Source organism: Myotis nattereri, assembly GCF_964212035.1.
Source record: "Myotis nattereri genome assembly, chromosome: 11".
Taxonomy (NCBI): domain Eukaryota; kingdom Metazoa; phylum Chordata; class Mammalia; order Chiroptera; family Vespertilionidae; genus Myotis; species Myotis nattereri.
In genome coordinates this window covers 21,010,408-21,032,972 of record NC_138086.1, presented here as the reverse complement: position 1 = coordinate 21,032,972, position 22,565 = coordinate 21,010,408, and the positions used below count along the sequence as shown (strand labels likewise).

The 22,565-nt window shown below is 42.2% G+C and overlaps 1 protein-coding gene across 1 annotated transcript in view; it reads left to right on the top strand.

Annotated features, from left to right (window-relative positions):
- Positions 1-17,748, top strand: part of TNPO3 (transportin 3) — a 103,004-nt gene extending 85,256 nt beyond the window's left edge. Inside the window, exons 21-23 of the mRNA XM_081102423.1 lie at positions 2,318-2,430; positions 14,294-14,385; positions 16,597-17,748. Coding sequence (XP_080958549.1) covers positions 2,318-2,430; positions 14,294-14,354 — 174 coding nt within the window. The 3' untranslated portion in view covers positions 14,355-14,385; positions 16,597-17,748. The remainder of the gene's footprint in view (positions 1-2,317; positions 2,431-14,293; positions 14,386-16,596) is intronic.
- Positions 17,749-22,565: the final 4,817 nt, after the last annotated feature.

The window sequence follows — 22,565 nt, the reverse complement described above, 5'->3', positions numbered from 1 at the left end:
TGTGTGTTGGGTTTTTTTTTTAACACATTGTTTGCGGGTAGTTTTTATTGCGCGCTAACAGGTGGCGTGGGCCATTTTTGCTAATTTTTTGCACAAATGGCAACGTTCAGTAAAATTACGATAACTTTAGTTTACGTATTTATACGTTACCCGCATTCTACCGCTAGTCTATAAAAAACATATTAATACGTGTCCCGCGCTCTACTACCAGTCAACGTAAAACGTATAAATACGTTTCCCGCATACAATGTGTTAATTATACTTTTTATTGATTTCAGAGAGGAAGGGAGAAAGAGATAGAAACATTGATATATATAAAAGCCTAAGCAACCACTACGATCTGTCGACTGAACAACCAGTCACAGTGACGAGGCACTGACCACCAGGGGGCAGACGCTTAGTGCAGGAGCTGCCCCCTGGTGGTCAGTGTGCTCCCACAGCCAACCTCCCATTGCCGGCCAACCTCCTGCAGTCCCGATTGCCTGCCAGGCCGAGGGACCCCACCCATGCACAAATTCATGCACCGGACCTCTAGTCAATGATAAGAGAGAATCATTGATCTGCTGCCTCCTGCATGCCCCCTACTGGGAATCAAGCCCACAACCCAGACGTATGCCCTTGATTGGAATCAAACCTGGGACCCTTCAGTCTGCAGACTGACACTATCCACTGAACCAAACCAGCTAGGGCTTTTTTTGTTTGAGTAGAGTGTTGTCTTCCTTGGGGGCAACATTTGAAATATTATGCAGTATTCTTTTGGAATAAGGAAAGGTTTATTGATGGAGAAGATGTCTGAAATCCATCTTAAGAAAGTACAGAATTCAGGCTTCTTTTATGTCAAGTGAAGGATAAATGGGAGAGGCAAGAGGTGATTGATAACCACAGACATCTGGACACCAGCAGGGGTCCAGAGGCCAACAATGGTCTGAGGAAGATTATTAAACTTTTTTGTTTTTAGTCTTGATTCTAGTTGATGTGAGTATGGTTACATGCTTCCTACAAATAGTTTTGAATTTCCTGTACATGAGAGTTTACTGCACTTGTTTCCCATATAATCCAGTTCAATGGTACAGATTCTAAAGGCCTCATCACAATCCTCATTGATGATAATACTGTTGGTAACAATGAAAATGACACCAGGTGTTAAAACTGGTGGTGTCAGACCAGACCTCAGTTCAGCAACTTTGGTACTTGAGTTCTGGCTAAGAAAGAATTCAAAGCCAAGATTCAAACTATAAGAGAAAGTTTATTTAGAAAGTCACACAGGTAGAAGTGAGTCGTGGAAGAAATAGGCTCAGGAAACAAGTTATACAGGCTAAAGAAGGGCCCTTGGAGCTTAGGAGAGGGAAAAGGAAAGGTAATGCACCTGGGGGAAGAAGAGGGCGAGGGGAAAGGGACGGCATGCTCCCAGGAGGGAGAGTGTGCCATGCAGTACTTTTTAAGCATTTGTAGCATAATATTTACTTTTCTCTGGTCTGTTATCATAAATTAACATAATGGGAAAACATATAATGTAAAAAAAATTAGCTGGAAACTATAACCAAAGTATACATTCTACTTAAGAAAAATGTGAAGAAAAATTAGAACTAACTCAAAGAAGAACAATTCGACTGAAAATAAGAATCCAGAGGAAGTCTCTAGAATTTTGATTTTTAGTTTGAAGAAGGAAGGAAGCAAGGGGCGGAGGATAAGCAGTTTTTGTGCATATGAAAGGTACAAAGATACCTTGTTTGGGTATAAATAAATTTTTCTAAATAGCAACTAGAGTGAACAACAAAAGAACTTTCTAACCCAAGGAAGGGAGGGCATCACGAAGGACCTTATTGACATGACTTCTGAGAGAGATGACCTTAAAATCCTGAAATTTCTGAATTTATATTACATATCTACTTTGACATGTTTACTAACTATACTTTTTGTCCCTGCCCTTTCTGATACCTGAACCTTTGCCTTTGATCTTTAGACTCAAGAGTTTTATGGCAGATATTTAATTTTTAAAATACTGTATGAGTTTAATGACAGGAACAGAACAATAGCCTCATCCAGGAGAGACTTCCCTCTCAAGGAAGAAGGCTCTTTCTGAAATGATGTCTGCTACCCCTTTGAAGGGAAGTCTAGGCATGTCTTTGTATGTGATTCCAACCCCCAGAGGGTTGGATGACCTGAAAATAGTGCTTTTGTTAATTCTTTTACTTGCTTCCAAGCCCCAGGGCACTAATGCTACTAAGGAAAACATGCAGGTTTTTGTTATTACCTATACAGTCCCAGTTGAGTAAGCCCTGCCTCCTTTAAACTCTTATTCTTCTTCTTGGTACAGACTTTTTGTCGATGGTTAGAGAATTCCTTGAAAGGTTTGCCAAAAGAAACAACTGTGGGAGCTGTCACAGTGACACACAAACAACTAACAGATTTCCACAAACAAGTCACTAGGTGAGTGATGCTGGGTGTGTGTGTTTTTAAAGGAGTATGAACTGCAGCTGGGGTGTGTAGAGAAATATATCTTTGTTTCTTGTACCATCTTAGTTACAGATCTGCCCAGGAGTATGTTTCTTATGTGCCTTTGTATTTTTAGTGTCCATGTAGTCTTGAATTGCAGATTGGCATGGGAAGCCAGTCTTGGGGAAAATATCACCATGTGGTATATGTGTGTGTCAGTTTGATTGTACATATATTAAGTGTTATAAGAACTTAATAAGTAAGTGGAAGCATTATACTTTTCAAAAGAAAAATGCACTGGGCAGCACACTACCCTGCAGGAGATCTGTTTTTTCCTTTGAAGTCCTCAATTCTCATTCATATTCAGGGGTCAAGAATGCAGGTGTCTGAATAGGTGAAACATTGGTTGTTAAACAAAGAGTGATGTAGACTGCAATAAATTGGAAAAATTTTGCCATACCTAAAACAAATAAAAATCTCTCTGGGTTGCATTAGGCCCATGAGCCACTTGCTTACAGCTCACTTAAAATGTTAGGTGTACATAAGTGAGTTTTTCACTATGAACGTAATAAACATTTTACACTAGAGGCCCTGTATAAAATGGGGGGGGGTCCCTCAGCCCGGCCTGTGCCCTCTCGCAGTCTGGGACCCCTCGGGAGATAACGACCTGCTGGCTTAGGCCTGCTCCCGGGTGGCAGAGGGCAGGCCCAATCCCTAGGTGCAGCCCCTGGTCGGGCTCAGAGCAGGGCTGATTGGGGAGTTGGGGCGCCGCCCCATCATGCACAGAGCAGGGCAGATTGGGAGGTTGTGATGCCACCCTCAGTCACGCTCAGGGTAGGGCCAATTGGGGGGTTGGGGCACCGCCCCCTGTCACACTCAAGGCAGGGTCGATGGGGAGGTTGCGGTGCCACCCCCTGTCACGCACAGAGCAGGGCCCATCAGGGGGTTGGGGCACCGCCCTCTATCACCCACAGAGCAGGGCCGATCAGGGGGTTGGGGCGCCGCCACTCTCACACTCAGGGCAGGGCCGATGGGGAGGTTATGGCTCTACCCCGACACACACAGAGCAGGGCCTGTGGGGGAGGGGTTGGGGATCTCCCCCCTATCAGGCACAGAGCAGGGCTGCTCAGGGGGTTGGGGCCCCGCCCCCTGTCACACACAGAGCCGCAGGGCAATCAGGGGGTTTGGGCGCTGCCCCCTGTCACGCTGATCCCGGTGTTGGGAGGCATATTACCCTTTTACTATATAGGGTAGAGGCCTGGTGCATGGGTGGGGCCAGCTGGTTTGCCCTGAAGGGTGTCCTGGATCAGGGTGTGGGTCCCCACTGCGGTGCCTGGCCAGTCTGGGTGAGGGGCTGAGGGCTGTTTTCAGCCTGGGAGTGACTGAAGTTCCCAGCCGCTCCTTTTTTCTTTTTTTTATTTTATTCTGGGCCAGCTTTACCTTGAGGCTTGGCTCCAGCTCTTAGGCCTCCGGCGGCTGAAAGTAGGTTTCTGGCCTTTGCTTACAATGTTGCGAATCTGCTGGCTGAAGTCCGGTGGTATTTGTTACAATGTTTCTTAAACTGCCCGCTCAGAGGCCTGCAGCTGCAGGCAGGGAACGTTGGTTTCCTCCAACGATCCTCCTCCGTCACTGAGGCAAGCAAGCCTCATGTTAGTTTCAAGCTGCCTGGCTGCCAGCCGCCATCTTGGCTGACAGTTAATTTGCATATCTCGCTGATTAGCCAATGAAAAGGGTAGCGGTTGTACGCCAATTACCATGTTTCTCTTTTATTAGTGTAGATAGCTACATAGTCTTTCTAATCACTATTTTATATCTATACAGGTATTGCTTGATTTCTTTATAGTACTTTCTTAGTAGACATTTGATCTTGTTGTTTGTTGTTGTTTTCAGTGTTATAGATAATATGGTAAGTCTAGCCTTTCCTTCTTTTGACCATTTTCATTAAAATCATTGAATCAAAGGTTATGAGACTTTTATGGTCCTTGATAATATTAATGACAGCAACTTAAATTGGATGTTATAACTGTGTGTTACCTTGCCTGGATATTCCTTTTTGTGTCTAGAGTCTAGAATTTTGACTAAATTTTAGGCAGTGGCTTATATTCATTCAGTTGTGGGACAATTTCTAGATCCAAGAATGAGTGTTGCAAAAGGTTGATAATAGTGAAAAAAACTTGAAATATTCCAATTGCCCAACAGTAGACAACAATTATATAGCAGTTTGTCTATACTAGTAAGTAGGCACTTAAAAAAAAAGGAAAAAATGCATATATGAAAAATAAGATATAAAGGAGGGAATAACAGTATCATGTAAACTCAACTTGCACTTACAATAATTTTGATAAAATACAGAGTTGATCATCTTAATCATTTTGAGTGCACTGTTAGCAGTGTAAGTACATTCACATTGTTGTGACTGTAGAACTTTTTCATTTTGCACAACTGAGGCTGTGCCCATTCTCTGCTCACCCTGCCCCTGGCAGCCATCATTCTACTTTCTGTGTGTGTGTGTGTGTGTGTGTGTGTGTGATTTGAGTGCTCTAGATACCTCATATAAGTGAAATCATACTGTATTTATTTGTTTTTTTGTGATTTGTTTAGCATAATGTCTTCAAGGTTCATCTGTGTTATAGCATGTGTCAGAATTTCTTTTTAAGGCTAAAATAACATTCGTGTGTGTGTGTGTGTGTCTGTCTATATATACACCACATTTTATTTTTTCATTCCTCTGCTGATGAATATTTGAGTTGTTTCAGCCTCTTGTCTGTTGTAAGTAATGCTTCTGTGAACATGAATATACGAATATCTTAAGACCCGGCTTTCAATTCTTTTGGATATATATCTGGACATGGAATTTCTGGATTATATGGCAATTCTGTTTAATTTTTTGAAGAACCTCCATACTATTTTACATAGTGGCTTTTATCTTCCCACGAACAGTACATAAGGTTCTGATCTCTCCATATCTGTTTTTACTTTTGTTGCCTGTGCTTTTGGTGTCATATCCAAGAAATCATTATCAAATCTAATGTCATGAAGTTTTTACCCTATTTTTTTCTAACAGTTTTATAGTTTTAGGTCTTTGATCAATTTTGAGTTAGTTTTTGTATATGATGTATGTTAAGCATCCAACTTTGTATTTGCACGTGGACATCTAGTTTTCCCAGCACTGCCCTTTTCTGCATAGAGTGGTATTTTTATTGAAAATCATATGCAAGGGATTTATTTCTGGGTTCTCTATTCCATTGGTCTGTGTGTCTGTCTTTATGTTAGTACCATACCATTTTGATTACTATAGCTTCAATTTTAAAATTGGGCAGTGTGAGACCTCCAACTTTGTTCTTTTCAAGATTATTTTGGCTCTTCTAGGTCCCTTGTGATTCTACATTTTTTTGTTTTCACACACAAAAAGTCAATTGGGATTTTTTTTTTTAATAGGAATTACATTGAATCTGTAGATCAGTTTGGATAGTATTGGCATCTTAACAATATTAAGTCTTCCAATCCATGAGCACAAGATGTCTTTCCATTTATTGGTGTCTTTAATTTCTTGCAGCAACATTTTGTAGTTTAAGCATTTTATTCTTTTTGATGCTATTATAAATGAACTAATGTGTACTTTTTAAAGATATATATTACTTTATGCATAGAAAATTATTTCTGGAAAGATATATAACTAGGACCAGGAAGGGGAGGGAGACTTGCACTTCATAACCTCTGTACTATTTGCATTTATTTCATGACCATGTGCTATACTTTTATATTTGAAACCAGACCCAGTTTTTAAAAGTGAGAAAAAATACAATGAATTTTAGGCAATGGATCAAGAGCTAAGAGCTAATCTTCTTTTCTAAGAATTGATTTTTTTTTAAAAAAAATTTTTATTGAACATATTACATATGTCCCCCGTTTTCCCCCATTGGCCCCTTCTAGCTCGCCCCACACCCCAGGCCTTCACCACCCTATTATTGGTGACCATGGGTTATACATATATGCATACAAGTTCTTCTCACCCACCTACCCTCCCTTGCCCTCCCTCTGAGATTCCACAGTCTGTTCTATGCGTCTATGTCTCTGGATCTATTTTGTTCATCAGTTTATTTTGTTCATTAGAGTCCACATATGAGTGAGATCATGTGATACTTCTCTTTCTCTGACTGGCTTAGTTCACTTAGCATAATACTCTCCAGGTCCTTCCATGCTGTTTCAAAGAGTAAGAGATCCTTCTTTTTTACTGCTGCATAGTATTCCATGGTGTAAATGTATCACAGCTTTTTTATCCACTCATCTACTGATGTGCACTTGGGCTGTTTCCAGATTTTAGCTATTGTAAATTGCACTGCTATGAACATAGGGGTGCATACATTCTTTCTGATTGGTGTTTCAGGTTTCTTAAGATATGAGAATTGATTTCTTAATGTCATTTTATTTCTTTTTTAACTTATTTAATATTTTTTAATCATTTTTATTTTTTAATTACAGTTGACATACAATATTATATTCATTTCAGTGGTTAGACACTATATAACTTACCAGGTGATCACCCTTATAAATCTCATACCCATCTGACACTAGACATAGTTATTAGAATATTATTTTTTCTTTTTGTTTTTTAGAATATTATTGACTCTATTCCCTATACTGTACTTTACATCTCCATGACTATTCTGTGACAACCAACTTGTATTTCTTAATTCCTTCGCCTTTTTCACCCTCCCCCCAAACTCTTCTCCTATCTGGCAACCGTCAAAATGTTCTCTATAGCCCTAGCTGATTTGGCTCAATGGATAAAGCCTCAGCCTGCGGACTGAAGGGTCCCAGGTTCGATTCCGGCCAAGGGCACATGCCTGGGTTGTGGGCTTGATCCCCAATAGGGGGCGTGCAGGAGGCAGCCAATCAATGATTCTCTCTCATCATTGATGTTTCCATCTCTCCCTCTCCCTTCCTCTCTAAAATCAATAAAATATGTATATTTTTTAAAATGTTCTCTATATCTGAGTCTCTTTCTGTTCTGCTTTATTTATTTTGTTTTTTAGATTCAGTTGTTAATAAATATGTATATATTGCCATTTTATTCTTCATATTTTTTATCTTTTTTTTTTTCCTTCTTCTTAAAGAAGACCCTTTAACATTTCAGGTAATACTGGTTTGATGGTGATGAACTACTTTAGCTTTTTCTTATCTGAGCAGCTCTTTGTATGGCCTTCAATTCTAAATGATAGCTTTGCTGGGTAGAGTAATCTTGGTTTAGGTACTTGCTTTTCATAACTTTACATATTCCTTGCCACTCCCTTCTGGCCTGCAAAATTTTTATTGAGATATCAGCAGACAGTCTTATGGGAGCGCCCTTGTAGGTAACTAACTGCTTTTCCCTTACTGCTTTTAAGATTCTCTCTTTATCTTTAACCTTTTGCATTTTAATTATGATGTGTCTTGGTGGGAGTCCTCTTTGGGTTTATCTTGTTTGGGATTCTCTGCTCTTCCTGGGCTTGTGTGTCTCTTTCCTTGACCAGGTGAAGGAACTTTTCTGTCATTATTTTTTCAAATAGATTTTCAATTTCTTGCTTTTCTCTCTTCTCTTTCCTGCAACCCCATGATGCAAATGTTGGCACACTTGACCTTGTCCTAGAGACCACTTACAGTATCTTCATACTTTGGGATTTCTTTTTGCTATTCTGGTTGTTTGTTTTTTGCTTCCTTATATCCCAAATTGCTGATTTTATTCTCAGCTTCATCTACTCTACTGCTGATTCCTATAAATTATTCTTCATTTCAATTAATATATCCTTCATTTCTGATTGGTTATTTTTTATGGTTTCTATGTCTTTTTTCATGCCGTTGAAGTTCTCAGTAAGTTCCTCAAGCATCCTTATAACCATTGTTTTGAACTCTATATCTAGCAGTTTGCTTGCCTCCATTTCATTTAGTTCTTGGAAATTTCTCCTGTTCTTTTACTTAGGGCCTGTTTTTTGTTGTGTCCACATGTTGGCTGTTTCCCTGTGTTTGTTTCTATGTATTAGGTAGAGTTGCTATGTCTTCTGGACTTGGTAGAGTGGCCTTATGTAGTAGGTGTCCTCCATGGCCCAGTGGCACAGCGTTCCCAGTAGTCTGAGCTGGATGCTCCAGGTGCACCCCTCTGTGGGCTATATGCACTGTCCTGTTGTCATTGAGGCCTTAATTGCATCACTGGGGAGGGATCGACCCCCAGGCCAATCAGCTGTGAGGACTGGCTGCAACAACAGAGAAGAGCTATGGAACAGGACTTGCTTCAATGAGGCTTTGGTGCTCGTAGGGTCCACCCCTTGACTAATGTTGCTAGTGGAGATGGTAGACTGTAATCCATCATGGTCTAAAGCTGTCCACTGGGTGCACAGGCTCTGCAGCCTCTTTGGAGATGCAAGATCAGCTACTGCCTGTGCTTGTCTGGGGCCGCCAGCATGAGCTGCAAAGCAGTCTGCAGATGACTGCTACTTGTGCTGGGCTTGGAGGTGCCCAGAAAAGGCCAAGCTGTAAACCAAGGCTGGTTGCCTCTAGTGCCATGCCTGGAGCCACTTAGCAAGAGATGCAAAGTACACATAGGCCAGATGCTTATTTGAAAGATTTTAGGAAAGTCTGAAGCATGGGGCAGGAGAGTCCATTTATATGGAAACACTTTGGGTGGGACTGCAAGTTGATAGGTGCCAGGTCTCAGGGAATTACCAGGGCAGGGTGAACGCTGTGAGCCAGGTTGATGGAGACCCAGAAGTGGTGCCTGCCTTCCAGCTCTGTGCGGGAAGGTCTCAGAAAAGGAACAAGGAACTCTGCCAGTACTTTTGTCTGACAGAAAGCTGCACCACCACCATTTCTCCCGCCCTTCCCCCCACCAGCTCTTGCCCCGATGCCAGACAATTCAGTTTCTCCTTGTATGTCCCTCATTCTTTTAAGCTGTGCTGGAGCTCAGGGGGAGTGAGTTAGAGTTAAGTCCATGCATAAGCCCTTTAAGAGGAACTGCCTCCGACTCCAGCAGCTTTCTGTGTCACTCAGTCACAATCCCTACTGGTTTTTATAGCCAGAAGTTAATGGGACTTCTCTTTCTAGTTCTGGAACCCTGGGCTTGGAGGCCTGGTGTGAGGGTAGGACTCCTCCTTCCTCAGGGAGGACCTATACAGCCGAAAAATCCCTCCCAGTTTTAAACCACCATACATAGGTTTTGCGTTTTCACCCCTCCTACTAGTCCCAATGTGGCTTCTTTAAATCCCTAGTTACAGGACTTCCATTTGGCTGGATTTCAGGCAGTTCAGAATGACAGTTTATCTGTAGTTGAGTTGTAATTTTGATGTGGATATGGGAGGATTCGAGTACCACATTTTTAAAAAATATTTTATTGAGTTTTACAGAGTGGAAGGGAGAGGGATAGAGAGTTAGAAACATTGACGGGAGAGAAACATAGATCAACTGCCCCCTGCACACCTCCTACTGGGGATGTGCCCACAACCAAGGTACATGCCCTTGACCAGAATCGAACCTGGGACCTTTCAGTCTGCAGGCCGACGCTCTATCCACTGAGCCAAACCGGTTAGAGCTCGAGTACCACATTTACCTACACTGCTTTCTTGACCTGAAGTCTTGTTTTTTAATTTGTTTTTGTTTGTTTGTTTGTTTGTTTTTGGGGGGGGGGTAGAAACACCAATGATGAGAGATGAGCCTGCAACCTGGGCATGAGCTCTGACAGGGAATCAAACCGTGACCTCCTGGTTCATAGGTCAGTGAACCTCTCTGGCTGGGCTTGATCGGAAGTCTTAGTGTCATTTTTCAAAATGGCTTACTTTCTCATCTCCCAGAGTATCTCCAATAATTTTGTTAAAGTTAAAATCCCAAACCTTGAGTGCTATTTTTAGTTTACCTGTGGCTTAACTTCATGCCCCAGAAGTAACTGACTTTTGGCCAGAAATCAAGTGGCATGCATGACTGGAAAGTAGCATGTGACTGCCTGCCTTCATGACACGTTTGCCATAAAAGGGGACTTCCCCTCTACTAAGGAGGCATATACTAGTATTGACTGGGATGACCTTATAAAATTATTTATTTTTACTATAAATCCTCCCAGTAGAAGTAGTATTCTACCTACAAGCTGTCTCAGGGGTAAAAGTATAATTAGTTGCTTTTCTCTACTTTTGTTTTACTCTGTTCCTTCTAGTAACTAGTTGGTCAGTAGAAGGGCAGGATGATATTGACTCCAGTTAGAGCAACTGGGAACCTGGGGCTTAGAGTCACAGATGTTGGTTTGAATCTTGCCACTTACTGGGTGTTACTTTGAACTTCAGCATATTTATCTTTTGAAATAGGGTTAGTAGCCCTAGCCAGTTTGGCTCGGTGGATAGAGCATCAGCCTGTAGACTGAAGGGTCCTGGGTTCGATTCTGGTCAAGGGCACAAGCCAGAGTTGTGGGCTTGATCCCTAGTAGGGGGTATACTGCAGGAGGTAGCCAGCTGATCAATGATTCACTCTCGGGTGGGGGGGTGGTGTAAGAGATGAACCGAAGGACTTGTGTGCATGCATACGAGCATAACCAATGGACACAAGACACTGGGGGGGCACGGGAGGCTAGGGGAGGGGGAAAAAAGGAGACATATATAATACTCTTTGTAATACTTTAAGCAATAAAACAATAAAATAAAATAAAAATGATTCACTCTCATCATTGATATTTCTCTCTCTCTCTTCCTCTCCCTCTCTGAAATCAATAAAAATATATTTTAACAAAATAAAACAAAAGTAGGGTTATTATGGGATACCAAGTGGAAATCATGAGATCTGGCACATAGTAGGTGATTAGTGAATGTTAACTTTCTCCATGGAAAATTATCTACCAGATTGTCATTATGTATTTACAAAACTAGCTGAAGCATGTTTCCTGCTAGCTCTAAGACAGTCACCCACACATTCTGGAATAAGTCTCCACCAAGTCCATATTCCTTCATCTGGGCTAACATATAACAGGTAGAACAATAGAGTAAGTCTGAAGTAAAGGTATGGACATTCCCTACTTTAATTAAGATCTTGGGGCAAGGAAAAGGGATCCAAATAATGCAGTGCTGTGAACAAAAAGATCTGTGATCTTTGCCCTGTGATATGGGAAAAAAGGTCCACTACCAACCTGGCCTACTTGATCTCTCATTGCTAAACAAGTTTTGCAGCTCCTCGTATAGTAGGCTGTGACATAATGGTGAGAAATGAACATAAGAGGGAATGTTGAGGTGCAAGAGAAAGGGTTTGAGATTGCTCACCTCCTCTTACTAATTCTGTCTTTAGTATGCATGTTGCCCTTGAACCTTGTGTTCCATGCATGACTCAGTCTCCCTTTTGGTTTTAAGGTCCTGTAACTCCTGCCTCAACATGCTGCTTTGTTTGCCATCCTAGCTGGGAAGGTGAACTGGTTTAGTGTCATTTCAGCAAGTCCAAGCCTGTTTTTCAGATGGTACTTATCAAAGTATGGTGGACAAATTGGGATTGTGGGACTAGATGCCAGAAAATAGAACCTAGAAAAATAGTGGCAGCTTTAAAGGAAGGAAGGGGGGGGGGGGAGGGGGAGAGGAAGGAAGGAAGGAAGGGAGGAAGGAAGGAAGGAAGGAAGGAAGGAAGGAAGGAAGGAAGGGAGGGAGGGAGGGAGGGAGGGAGGGAGGGAGGGAGGGAGGAAGGAAGGAAGGAAGGAAGGACTAAGGCAAAAACAAAACAACAACAAAATAGTTCTAGCTTTTAGGAAGTTTTTAAAAATCCTTTTTTTTTTTTTTTTAGTTTAAACACCAAGGACACTTAAGTTAAACATTTGGCTGAAGCCCTTAGCCAGAGCAGTTGCTGACAAGATTGGGAGCAGAAACTGAGCTGAGTTGAGACACTGTGGCCTGTCCCTCATTTCACCCTGTCTCACCATAGTTCTCCTGGACTTGTATTTTGTTACTTCTTCTTATGCATCACTAAAGAGGCTAAGGATGGCGTTATCATTTTTCTTCCAGATTAAGCCAAGATCTCTGGTTAAAGAAGGATAGAATTTAAAACATGTAAGGCATCAGAATAAAAGATTCTCGAGTCTCCAGCAAGTTTAACTATTTCCTGTTGTCGTAGTCCCTTACAGCACGCCACACAGTGACTTCTCTGGGTTATGTGTCTTGCTCCTTCATGACATTGGGAACATGCGTGATATGGGCACTCATTCACCCTGGCTGCTCCCTTAAAAGTCAATATTGATTTGGAAATAGACTGAGAAATGTTATGCCCATGCCCTTATTGAAGCATGGTAAATTCACAAAGAGCAAATGGCAAAATTCTGATAAAACCAGAAGACTGTCCTCAATTTCATTACATTTTTAGGGTGGAGAGAGACTAAAAGTTTCTAGTATATTCTGTTGAATCAAGTCCTGTAGTCTAAATCAAGGTTCTTAATGATGTTTCAGACCTTAAAAAAGGTGAAGAAATCCAGATGTGGGCACTTGAGGGGATGGCTCTCATTTCTCCTTTCCCTTTGGGTCACTGAGCAGTTTCCTCCCTGGTCTTTGACCATTACAAGGAGAAGGAGCTTTCTTCTCACATCGAATCTTCCCTGAGTTTTTCCAAACCAAGAAGAGGGCCACAGAAGGGTAGCATATTAGGAAGCACTTCCTTTCCCACTGTTTGGACAAAGAAGGCCTTTTGAAAATTCAACTTGGCTCAGTGGATGGAGTGTCAGTCCCCAGACTGAAGGGTCCCGGGTTTGATTACAGTCAAGGGCACATACTTTATTTGCAGGCTCCATCCCTGGCCCTTGTCGGACGTCGGGGGGGGGGGGGGGGGGGGGAGCCTGTAGGGGGCAACAGATTGTAGTGTCTCTCTCATATCGATGTTTCTCTTGGTCTCTCCCCCTCCCTTCTACTCTCTTTAAAAAAAAAAATCAATGGAAAAAATACCCTCGGTGAGGATTAACAAAAAAGAAAGAAAATACAGGGTCAGATGATATTGGGCTATTCATACCACCTCAGCATCTCAGTGCTTGTCTAAGGACCTGCTTCCTCCTCCCACAGGAGGAAAACCCTGAGCAGCCTGTTCAACTAGAAAATCGATGACTGATAGACTCTTAGTTGCTGGACTGGGCTTTGTAAACAAAATCTGCCTTTGGAAGAGAATGAGGAAACCAGGGTATTTGAGTTAGCTCAGCTCGTAGAATTAAAATAATTGACCTTACATGAATATGCTTGCTTTTTTATTACTTTGGGGGTTTTTTTGTTGTTATTTTATGTGAAGGGCTTTAACCAAGTGTTGTTGTAGGCAGCCTACAGTTGTTGAATACTATTTTGTTCATTGCTCTATTATCCTAAGCTAGTGGTTCTCAACCTTCCTAATGCCGCGACCCTTTAATACAGTTCCTCATGTTGTGGTGACCCCCAATTTCATTGTTACAAATTGAACATAATTAAAGCATAGTGATTAATCACAAAAACAATATGTAATTATATATGTGTTTTCTGATGGTCTTAGGCGACCCCTGTGAAAGGGTCATTTGACCCCCAAAGGGGTCGCGACCCACAGGTTGAGAACCGCTGTCTAAGCACTTTATAATTATGAACTGATTTAATTCTCAAGACATTATGAGGCAGATAATAGATGAAGAAACTGAGGCAGATTGGTAATTTGCCCAAGGACACATTGGAACCAAGATTCAAATTTTGGCACTTTTTCTCCAAAGCCCATTCTTTAAGGACCACACGGTTTATAATTATTCTCATATGCAGTAGTTAATATCTACCCTTGAGTTACAGAAAGATTGAAAGCAGAGTCGGTGTTGCAGTTTTTCAGAGTATTATATCTTTGTCATCAGTTAGGGACTAACCTGCCTTTTCTTTTCTAGTGCTGAGGAATGTAAACAAGTGTGCTGGGCCTTGCGAGACTTCACCAGGTTGTTTCGATAGCTTACACTCCTGCACTGTGCCTGTCTCCCAGGTGAGTAGTATATAGTTCCCAGGTTTTCTCTGGCTGTCAGGAGTGCTTGGGGTGGACATAGGTGTGTTTTTTCTTTGTTTGTTTGTTTGTTTGTTTGTTTGAATCCTCTCCTGAGGATATGTTTTTATGGATTTGAGAGAGAGAGAAAGGGAGAGACAGACAGACATCGATGCGAGAAAAAAAACATAGATCAGCTGCCTCCTGCACACATCCTGACTGGAGATTGAACCCACAACCTGGGTGTGTGCCCTGACCAGAAATCAAATCCACGACCCTTTGGTGTACGGGATGGCTCTCCAACCAACTGAGCCACCCCAGCCAGGGATGGACATAGGTTTTATTGCCCATCTTTGGACTAATACTAGCTAGAGTCAGGGAAGACCTAACAATTCAATACTTCTGGGCAGCGGGGAAATGCAGACTCCTGATTTCCTTGAGCCAAGGTAACAGATAATTTTCAGTTACTTGGGATGCCATTTCACCCCCATAAGAAAGTGACTGTTGTAGAATATCTCAAAAAAATGTTCTTCCCCTCTTCTCCTCACAGACACTTCTAGGATTGCAAATGTGTATAGCTAACAAACAAATAAGTATTTTTTAACCTGGCTACTTTGATGAAAACACTGCTGACCTAAACTTTACCATAATAAATGATATTACTCCTAAACCGGACCTTTCAGATTTAATGTGCAAAGTTGCTTGTTATTATCACTTTTGCCATTTGAATACTGAAATGCCAGGTTTTGATTGAGTCAGGAGATCTGCCATCTCTGTCTTCCTCCTGATCATCAGTTTTCTCTTTTGTGCTTCCTGAATCAAATCAAGAAGCTGAGCTGCGGAAAGAAACGACCGGGTGGTGGGATCTAGGTGCCAGTTTCTTGACTGAGAGAAGAAAGGCAACTCTCCTCTAAACCCATGCTTTGACATCTTAAGCAGAATTTATTCTTCCAGGAGTCAGTCCTCCATGCCTGTACAGCACTCGCTGGGGATTTGTGATTAAATGCATTAGTGGGTGAAGGTGCCATTCTACAATGCCTCACCACACCAGAAATCATTTCTATGCTTTGGTTCTTTAAGGAGTAGTGATATCACTTGCGATTCTTAGGTTTTGCCGTATCTATAAAAGCTAACATTGATATGCATTGCTTATACAGCTGTGAATGTTCATAGCTAACATTCATGGAGCCCTTACTATGTATCAGGTACTATTCTAAGTGCTTTATATGTAGTGTTTTTTGTACTGTTTTGTTGTTGTTGTTAATCCTCACCCAAGATGCTTTTCCATTGAATTCTTAGAAAGAGTAGAAGGGGGTGGGGGAGACAGAGAGAGAGAAACATCGATGTGAGAGAAGCACATCAACCAGGACCTAGGGATCAAGTCTGCAACCAAGGTATGTGTCCTTGACCAGAATCAAACCCGGAACCCTTCAATCTAAGGGCCCACGCTCTATCCACTGAGCCAAACTGGCTAGGGCTATATGTATTAACTAAGATAATTCTCATAAGTTCCCTAGGTTAGTTACTGTTGTTATTCCAATTTTACAAATGAGGAAATTGAAGTTGCAAGATGTCAGGTCAGCAATTGATAGGGCCACAATTCAAATAGAGATATTTGGGTGCCAGAGTCCTCACTTTTAACCACTCTATTTAATATTTTACAGTAGTATCCTTTCTAGGGAGTCCAAATCATTGTTTTTTAAACTTATTTTAGCAGGCAAAGCCTTCTTTTAAAATAAAATCTTAGCCCGGCATCAACCCATGAACCAGGAGGTCACAATTCGATTCCCAGTCAGGGCACATGCCTGGGTTGCAGGCTCAATCCTCAGTAGGGGTTGTGCAGGGGGCAGCCAATCAGTGATTCTCTCTCATCATTGATGTTTCTATCCCTCTCTCCCTCTCCCTTCCTCTCTCTGAAATTAGTAAAATCAATCAATCCATCTTACATGAAACCCTAATATTTAATAGACTGAAGAAGAGATTTCTGGTTGGTTTGGAGTTGGCATCCTGGACCTACTGGCTCACCTTTACCCTCTCTCCCGACCCTTACCCCCGCAACCCGCCCCTCCCCTTCAACTTCCTTCTTTTTTTTACTGAGTTCTTATGACAGGCCAGAATGAAGTACCTGAGCAAGTTTAGAAACGTCTGCTTGACTTTATAAAATGCTCACTATCTCCTGGACCACAAGTATTGACTATCTTCTCTCTTTTATAGGAATGTCTTTTTTAATTAGAAGACAAGAAGAAAATAAAAACCAGACTGTGTCCCACAATCAGAAACCTCCATTGTGGCAGAGGGGCCTTTACCGCCACCAGGGCGTCCCACCAGACAGGGAGAGACTCCAGCCCTCTGAGGCCATCCTGAGGAGTTCCTGTTTGGGGATGTGAGGGAAAATCAGCACCGTTTCTAAAAAGATGGCTGCAGCCTGTCCGGCGTGGTGGGAGGGGAGCTGGTTTCCTGGTGAACTTGTTTCTAAAAGGAAAATTAATTTTTAAGGAATAAAAAAGGAAAACTAAACTGAAACCAGAACTGAAACATCCTCCTGGTAGCATATGACACGCACACATACATACACGTACCTACACACACATGCTACCACGCACATGCCACCACACATGTGCATATACAGAAAAGTAAAGGTACAAACTTTCTGTGAAACAAAAACAGTTACTTGGGGAAAATGGGAATTCGAGTGAACTATATAGCTGCAATTGGAAGACAAGAGTCACGATCACCTCTTAAGGTTTTTTATTGTTTTGTCCTCTTTTTCTCTCTTCTTCCTCATTTCCCCTTCTCTTTTAATGAAAGTGAGTAGAAATTTTTTTCCATCCTCCCCAACTGTTGCTTACCACCTTTATAGAGTTCTTAGGACAGGGAGGAGTAAGCAAGGAGCCTTTTCTATTTTATATCATGGTCACATCAGTGATACTAGGACCTGCCAGGGCCAAATTCATGGATATCCCAGCTCGCTGACTCCACTTCCAATCCACATTGGGTTATCAGCCATGAAGAAAAGAGCCAAAATTGGGGTGAGTGAGATTTAAGTGTATATTCTAAGTTTTAGGGTTTTTGTTGTTGTTTTAGTTAATGTTTCACCCATAGACATGAGGAAACAAAAGAGGGTGGGAATATGGAAAAAGTGTTTACAGGGCTAAACTGTATTTTACTAAAAATGTGGAACTTATTTGACTTCATGGGGATGAGGTAGGAGCAGGAAGCCCAAAGCAGATCTTAATGTTCTAAAGGAGTTGCAGCCCCACACAGGCATTACATACGAGGGCACTGTTCTGTCTGGTGGGGTAGCCATCTCAAGAACAAATCAGCAACAGAAAAAAAAGAAAAGAAAAATAAATTTTTAAAATTTAATTAGTGTTTGTTTTCACTTCCTTTCACTGCCTCATAGTTCTGAAATGGTACAGCTGGACCACTTAGGTAAACTGTCTTAGTTGTTATCTGATAGTCGGAGATGAAGTTTAAAGGGCAGGCCTCTGCTTTAGTGCCACAAACCCTTCATATATATTTCAGGAGAGTGACTCATCCTGCATCTTCTCGTTCACCCTGAAACTCTTCATGCTAAATTTTATCTTTTCGTACAGCCTCAGTGGAAAAGAGAATGGGTCACTCAGCATACTAATCAGAAATGTGTATATTCTTTCCACAATGGCCACCCAAGTTGTTTCCTAACCTGCTGAGTATTTGGTCTTAAAAAAAAAAAACAAAACAAGCAAAAGAACGCCCGTAGTGAAGTATAATTGACATACCGAAAGCTGCACATAGTAAAGGTGTACTGATAAGCTTTGACAGAGGATACACCCATGAAATCAGGAACAATCAACGGTAGTGAACCTATTCACTCCCAAAAGTTTCCTCATGCCTCTTCTCCCACATGCCCAAATAGCCACTGGTCCGCTTTCTGTCATTGTAGATTAGTTTGCCTTTTCTTGAGTTTTTTAAAAATGGGAGCATACAGTGTGTTACAGTAAATTGGGGTCTGAGCTAATGATCTTGACTGCAGAGCTGCATCTAGTGTCTGAAATCAGTGAAACTGTCCAGCATAACATCAGTGGGACTCGGAGTTTACCCTCGAAAGAGGCATTGTTGGAAGGGGAGTGGAAAACTTGAATGTGAAACAGTGTTTGGAGTGAGATTATCAAATTCTGGAGATCAGCACAGTACCCCAGCCAGTCTTCTCATTTTCTGGGTAAACAAAATTTTTGAAGCCTGGTCCAATCCTAGATCCTTGCAACAGCCAGTTGACTTTTCTGTTTAAGGAATTCGGCTTTTATGACAAAAAGTTGTGTCTGGGACTGAAGAAAACATATGGAAGTCTCAGTACAACTCTCCAGCCACTGAAAAATAGCATGTGGCATGCACATCCTAGTTCATGCAGAGAACATCCCCACAGGTAGAGCTTTGGAAACCAGAGCTCATCTCATTAACAGGGTCAAGGCCTCACTGTGTACTGTCTTACAGATTGTTTCAGAGTAGTTCTTACAAACAGTCATTACTTTCTGGTGTGGCAAGGATGCCCACACAGATTTTAATTTCAAAAGGAACTGTTTGGGATCAGGTACTCAATGTAGACATTGTGTTCCTGTATGACATTGTCTAGTGGAAGAAGAACTAGAGCCTTGCATCTGAACTTAAGTCAAAAAGTCCCCACATAATTGTTCCCTCATTTCCACAATTGGCTTAACCAAGAAATTTTAGTCATGATTATGTGAAACATATCCACTGGGGCTATTCCCAGCAAGATTATACAAAGAAAATGACTTAAAATTTATATATATATATATATATATATATATATATATATATATATATATTTGTATTGATTGCAGAGAGGAAGGATGATAGAGAGAGAGAAACATCGATGAGAATCATTGGTTGGCTGCACACCCCTTCCTGGGGACTGAGCCCGCAACCTGGGCATGTGCCCTTGACCAGAATTGAACCTGGGACCCTTCAGTCTGCAGGCCGATGCCCTCTCCACTGAGCCAAACCGGTCAAGGCAATAACGTAATTTTTATGCACCTGTTTTAGAAAGTTCAATACTGAGAGTGTAGGGTAAATAAGACAAAGGAACTTGAGTTTTTGAATGGCATCAACACCTCATAAATGGAACATACGTGTCCACCTTGTGTGGCCCTGGCTTAACTGAATCATTTTGCAAAAATGAAAGCCAAAATTCAGAGAAATTAAAAATCCAATATTATGAAACAAGGTATGCCTGATTTTTTTAAGATACATTATCAGCAAATGAGAAAGTTGTTTCCAAGAACAGTTCTCTGATTGGAAAGTCCATCAATATCCTCTCCTGCTCTGAATACTGAAAAGTTCTTTATGTCAATGAAAAGCTGTATTAGAGGCAGGAGTTTTGAATTAAAATGGACTATTTTGTTGGATACAAGGATGAACATTGTCAGGGAAACTACTGGGTGCTAGAGGAATGTGTTCATCCCCAAGGTCATGAACATCAGTGTACTGTGGATCCCAACTTCAACACTAGCAGAGGCCACTAGCACAGTCAGGCCACTACCAAGCAGAACTCTAGCGTAGCTAGGAGCAGTGAAATCCAACAGCATTGTCCTGCCTTTACCTCTGGAATGGGTAATGCCTGTCACTTCTTTTGGGTAGTGTTCATGCACAACTGGCTACTACAGCACAGATCTATGTAAAATGATAGCCCCGTGTGCTGTTTCTGGTTTTGCTTTTATTTTTTAAGAAGTCAAAACGTAAGTAGCCCCCAGGGGAGATTTTCAGCAACCACGAGTTGCCTGCAGTATTGAAGTCCACCAGTGGTCGCCTAGTGCGGATCTTCTAAGCTTCCATAATTCATCTGTTCAGCCTCCCTGCTCCACCATTTATTAAGGGCTGCAAACTCAAAGGCCTTTGGGACAAGGCGGTGAAAAGTGAAGCAGGCTCAGAGAGGATCACTGAACTGTGGGACATTCCCATCTAAAGTTCCAGCTGATTCTTGCTGCTAGGGAATGTGAGATAGTGTTTCTAAGTTTGCCAATTTTCTGAGAGAAGCTGGAAATCAGATATGTAACATCTAATTTTAAAGTGTTGACAACTAATTTCAATCTAAAGGGGAACTAGAGCTGCACAGGCCAGTGAGGAGAAAGGTGGCTGAAAAATAAGACTAGAGACAAAAAAGGAACTGTATGTAAGCACTGTTCTCTAGTTGGTAAAGTTTCTTAAAGAGCCTTGAGTTTAACAATTTTGAAACCTCTGTACATATGTGCAGTATGGAAAAGGGGCCGTGAGAAGTAGGGAGTCCCGGCTGCACACCAGTCCCCCAGCCCAGAGTTTCAGAGCCGGGAAGAGAAGTCCCCATAACTTTGGACTGTAAAAACCAGTAGGGGATGTCCTGGCGGTTTTGACTCAGTGGATAGAGCGTCGGCCTGCCGACTGAAGGGTCCTGGGTTCAATTCTAGTCAAGGGCACATGCCCAGGTTGCGGGCTCCATTCCCAGTAGGGGACGTGCAGGAGGCAGCCAATCAATGATTCTCATCATTGATGTTTCTATCTCTCCCTCTCCCTTCCTCTCTGAAATTAATAAAAATATATTTTTTAAAAACAGTGGGGTTTGTGGCTGAGTGACACAGAGGCTGCTGGAGTCCCAGGTGTTCCTCTTAAAGGGCCCCTGCACGCACTTAAACAGTCCTGCCTCCTCTGAGCTCCAGTGCCAGGTGGTGGCTTTCAGGGAATCCAGGGATATATGGGGAGGAATGTGTTCATTGGGGACTGACTGGCATCAGGGCAGGAACTTGGGGGCAGCTTTCTCCCAGATAGGGGTGCTCACAGAGGTCATTGTTCATGCGCTGCGACCTCCCCCATTGCAGAGCTGACTGACAGCCATATCTGAGTTTCCATCAGCATGGCCCACACTGTTTACTCCACCCTGGTGATTCCCTGAGACCCTGCCCCATCCAATTTGCAGCCCCACCCAAGCTGTTTGTAGCTGTTTTTCCATATGAATGGCCTGTCCTGGCTGAGGTTTCAGACTGTTAAAATCTCTTAAACAAGCAGCAGCTGGAGTCAGCATGCCCCAAACCTATCAACAAAAGGCCCAAGACCCAGCACTAGCACCAGTCTGCCTTACTTCACAGCTGGGCCTGGCCAGGGCACTTTCTAGCCCAATACAAGTAGCCATCTGCAGATCTCTGGTGGCCCCAGGCAGTGACTGACTTTGCATCTCTTGGGAGGCCCCAGAGCCAGTGCACCCAGTGGACAGCTTCAGGTTACAACCGATTAAACCAGATTACAACTCTAAGTATCTACAAGCGATATACTCAAGGAGCAGACTCAGTGAGCACCAAAGCCCCACTGAAGCAAGTTCTGCTCCATAGGGGTGTCTCCTGCACAGCAGCTCTTCCATTGTAGACACAGCTGGTCCTCACAGCCAACTGGCCTGGAGTTCAATTCCTCCCAGTGGTGCCAACAGCAGTCATGGCTCAACTATAAGACTGTACACACAGCCCACACAGGGGCACACCTAGAGTGCCCAGCTCAGGTGACTGGGGAGACTGAGTCACTGGGCCCTACAGGACCCCTAATACACAAGGCCATGCTACCAATTCCAGGAGACATAACAGCTCTATCTAATACATAGAAACAAACACAGGGAAGCAGCCAAAATGCAGAAACAAAGAAACATTACAAATGAAAGAAATGGAAGCAAGCAAACTACTATGACACAGAGTTCAAAACAATGGTTATAAGGTTACTCAAGGATCTTAAGGAAAGCATCAAGGGACTCAGTGAGATTTTCAAGGATCTTAGTGAGAATATCAAAGACATGAAAAAGGACCAGTTAGAAATTAAACATACACTAACTGAAATAAAGAATAACTTACAGGGATTCAACAGTAGAGTAGTGTATTCTGAGAATCAAATCAATGATTTGGAATATGAGAAAGTAAAAAACACCCAATCAGAAGAGCAAAAAGAAAAAGAAACCCCAAAATATGAAGATAGTATAAGGAGCCTTTGGGACAACTTCAAATGTACCAACATTCACATTATGGGGGAGCCAGAAGGAGAGAGAGAGCGAGCAAGATATTGAAAACCTATTTGAAGGAATAATGACAAAAACGTCCCCTACCTGGTGGAAGAAATAGACTTACAAGTCCAGGAAGCCCAGAGTCCCAAACAAGAGGAACCCAAAGAGACCCACA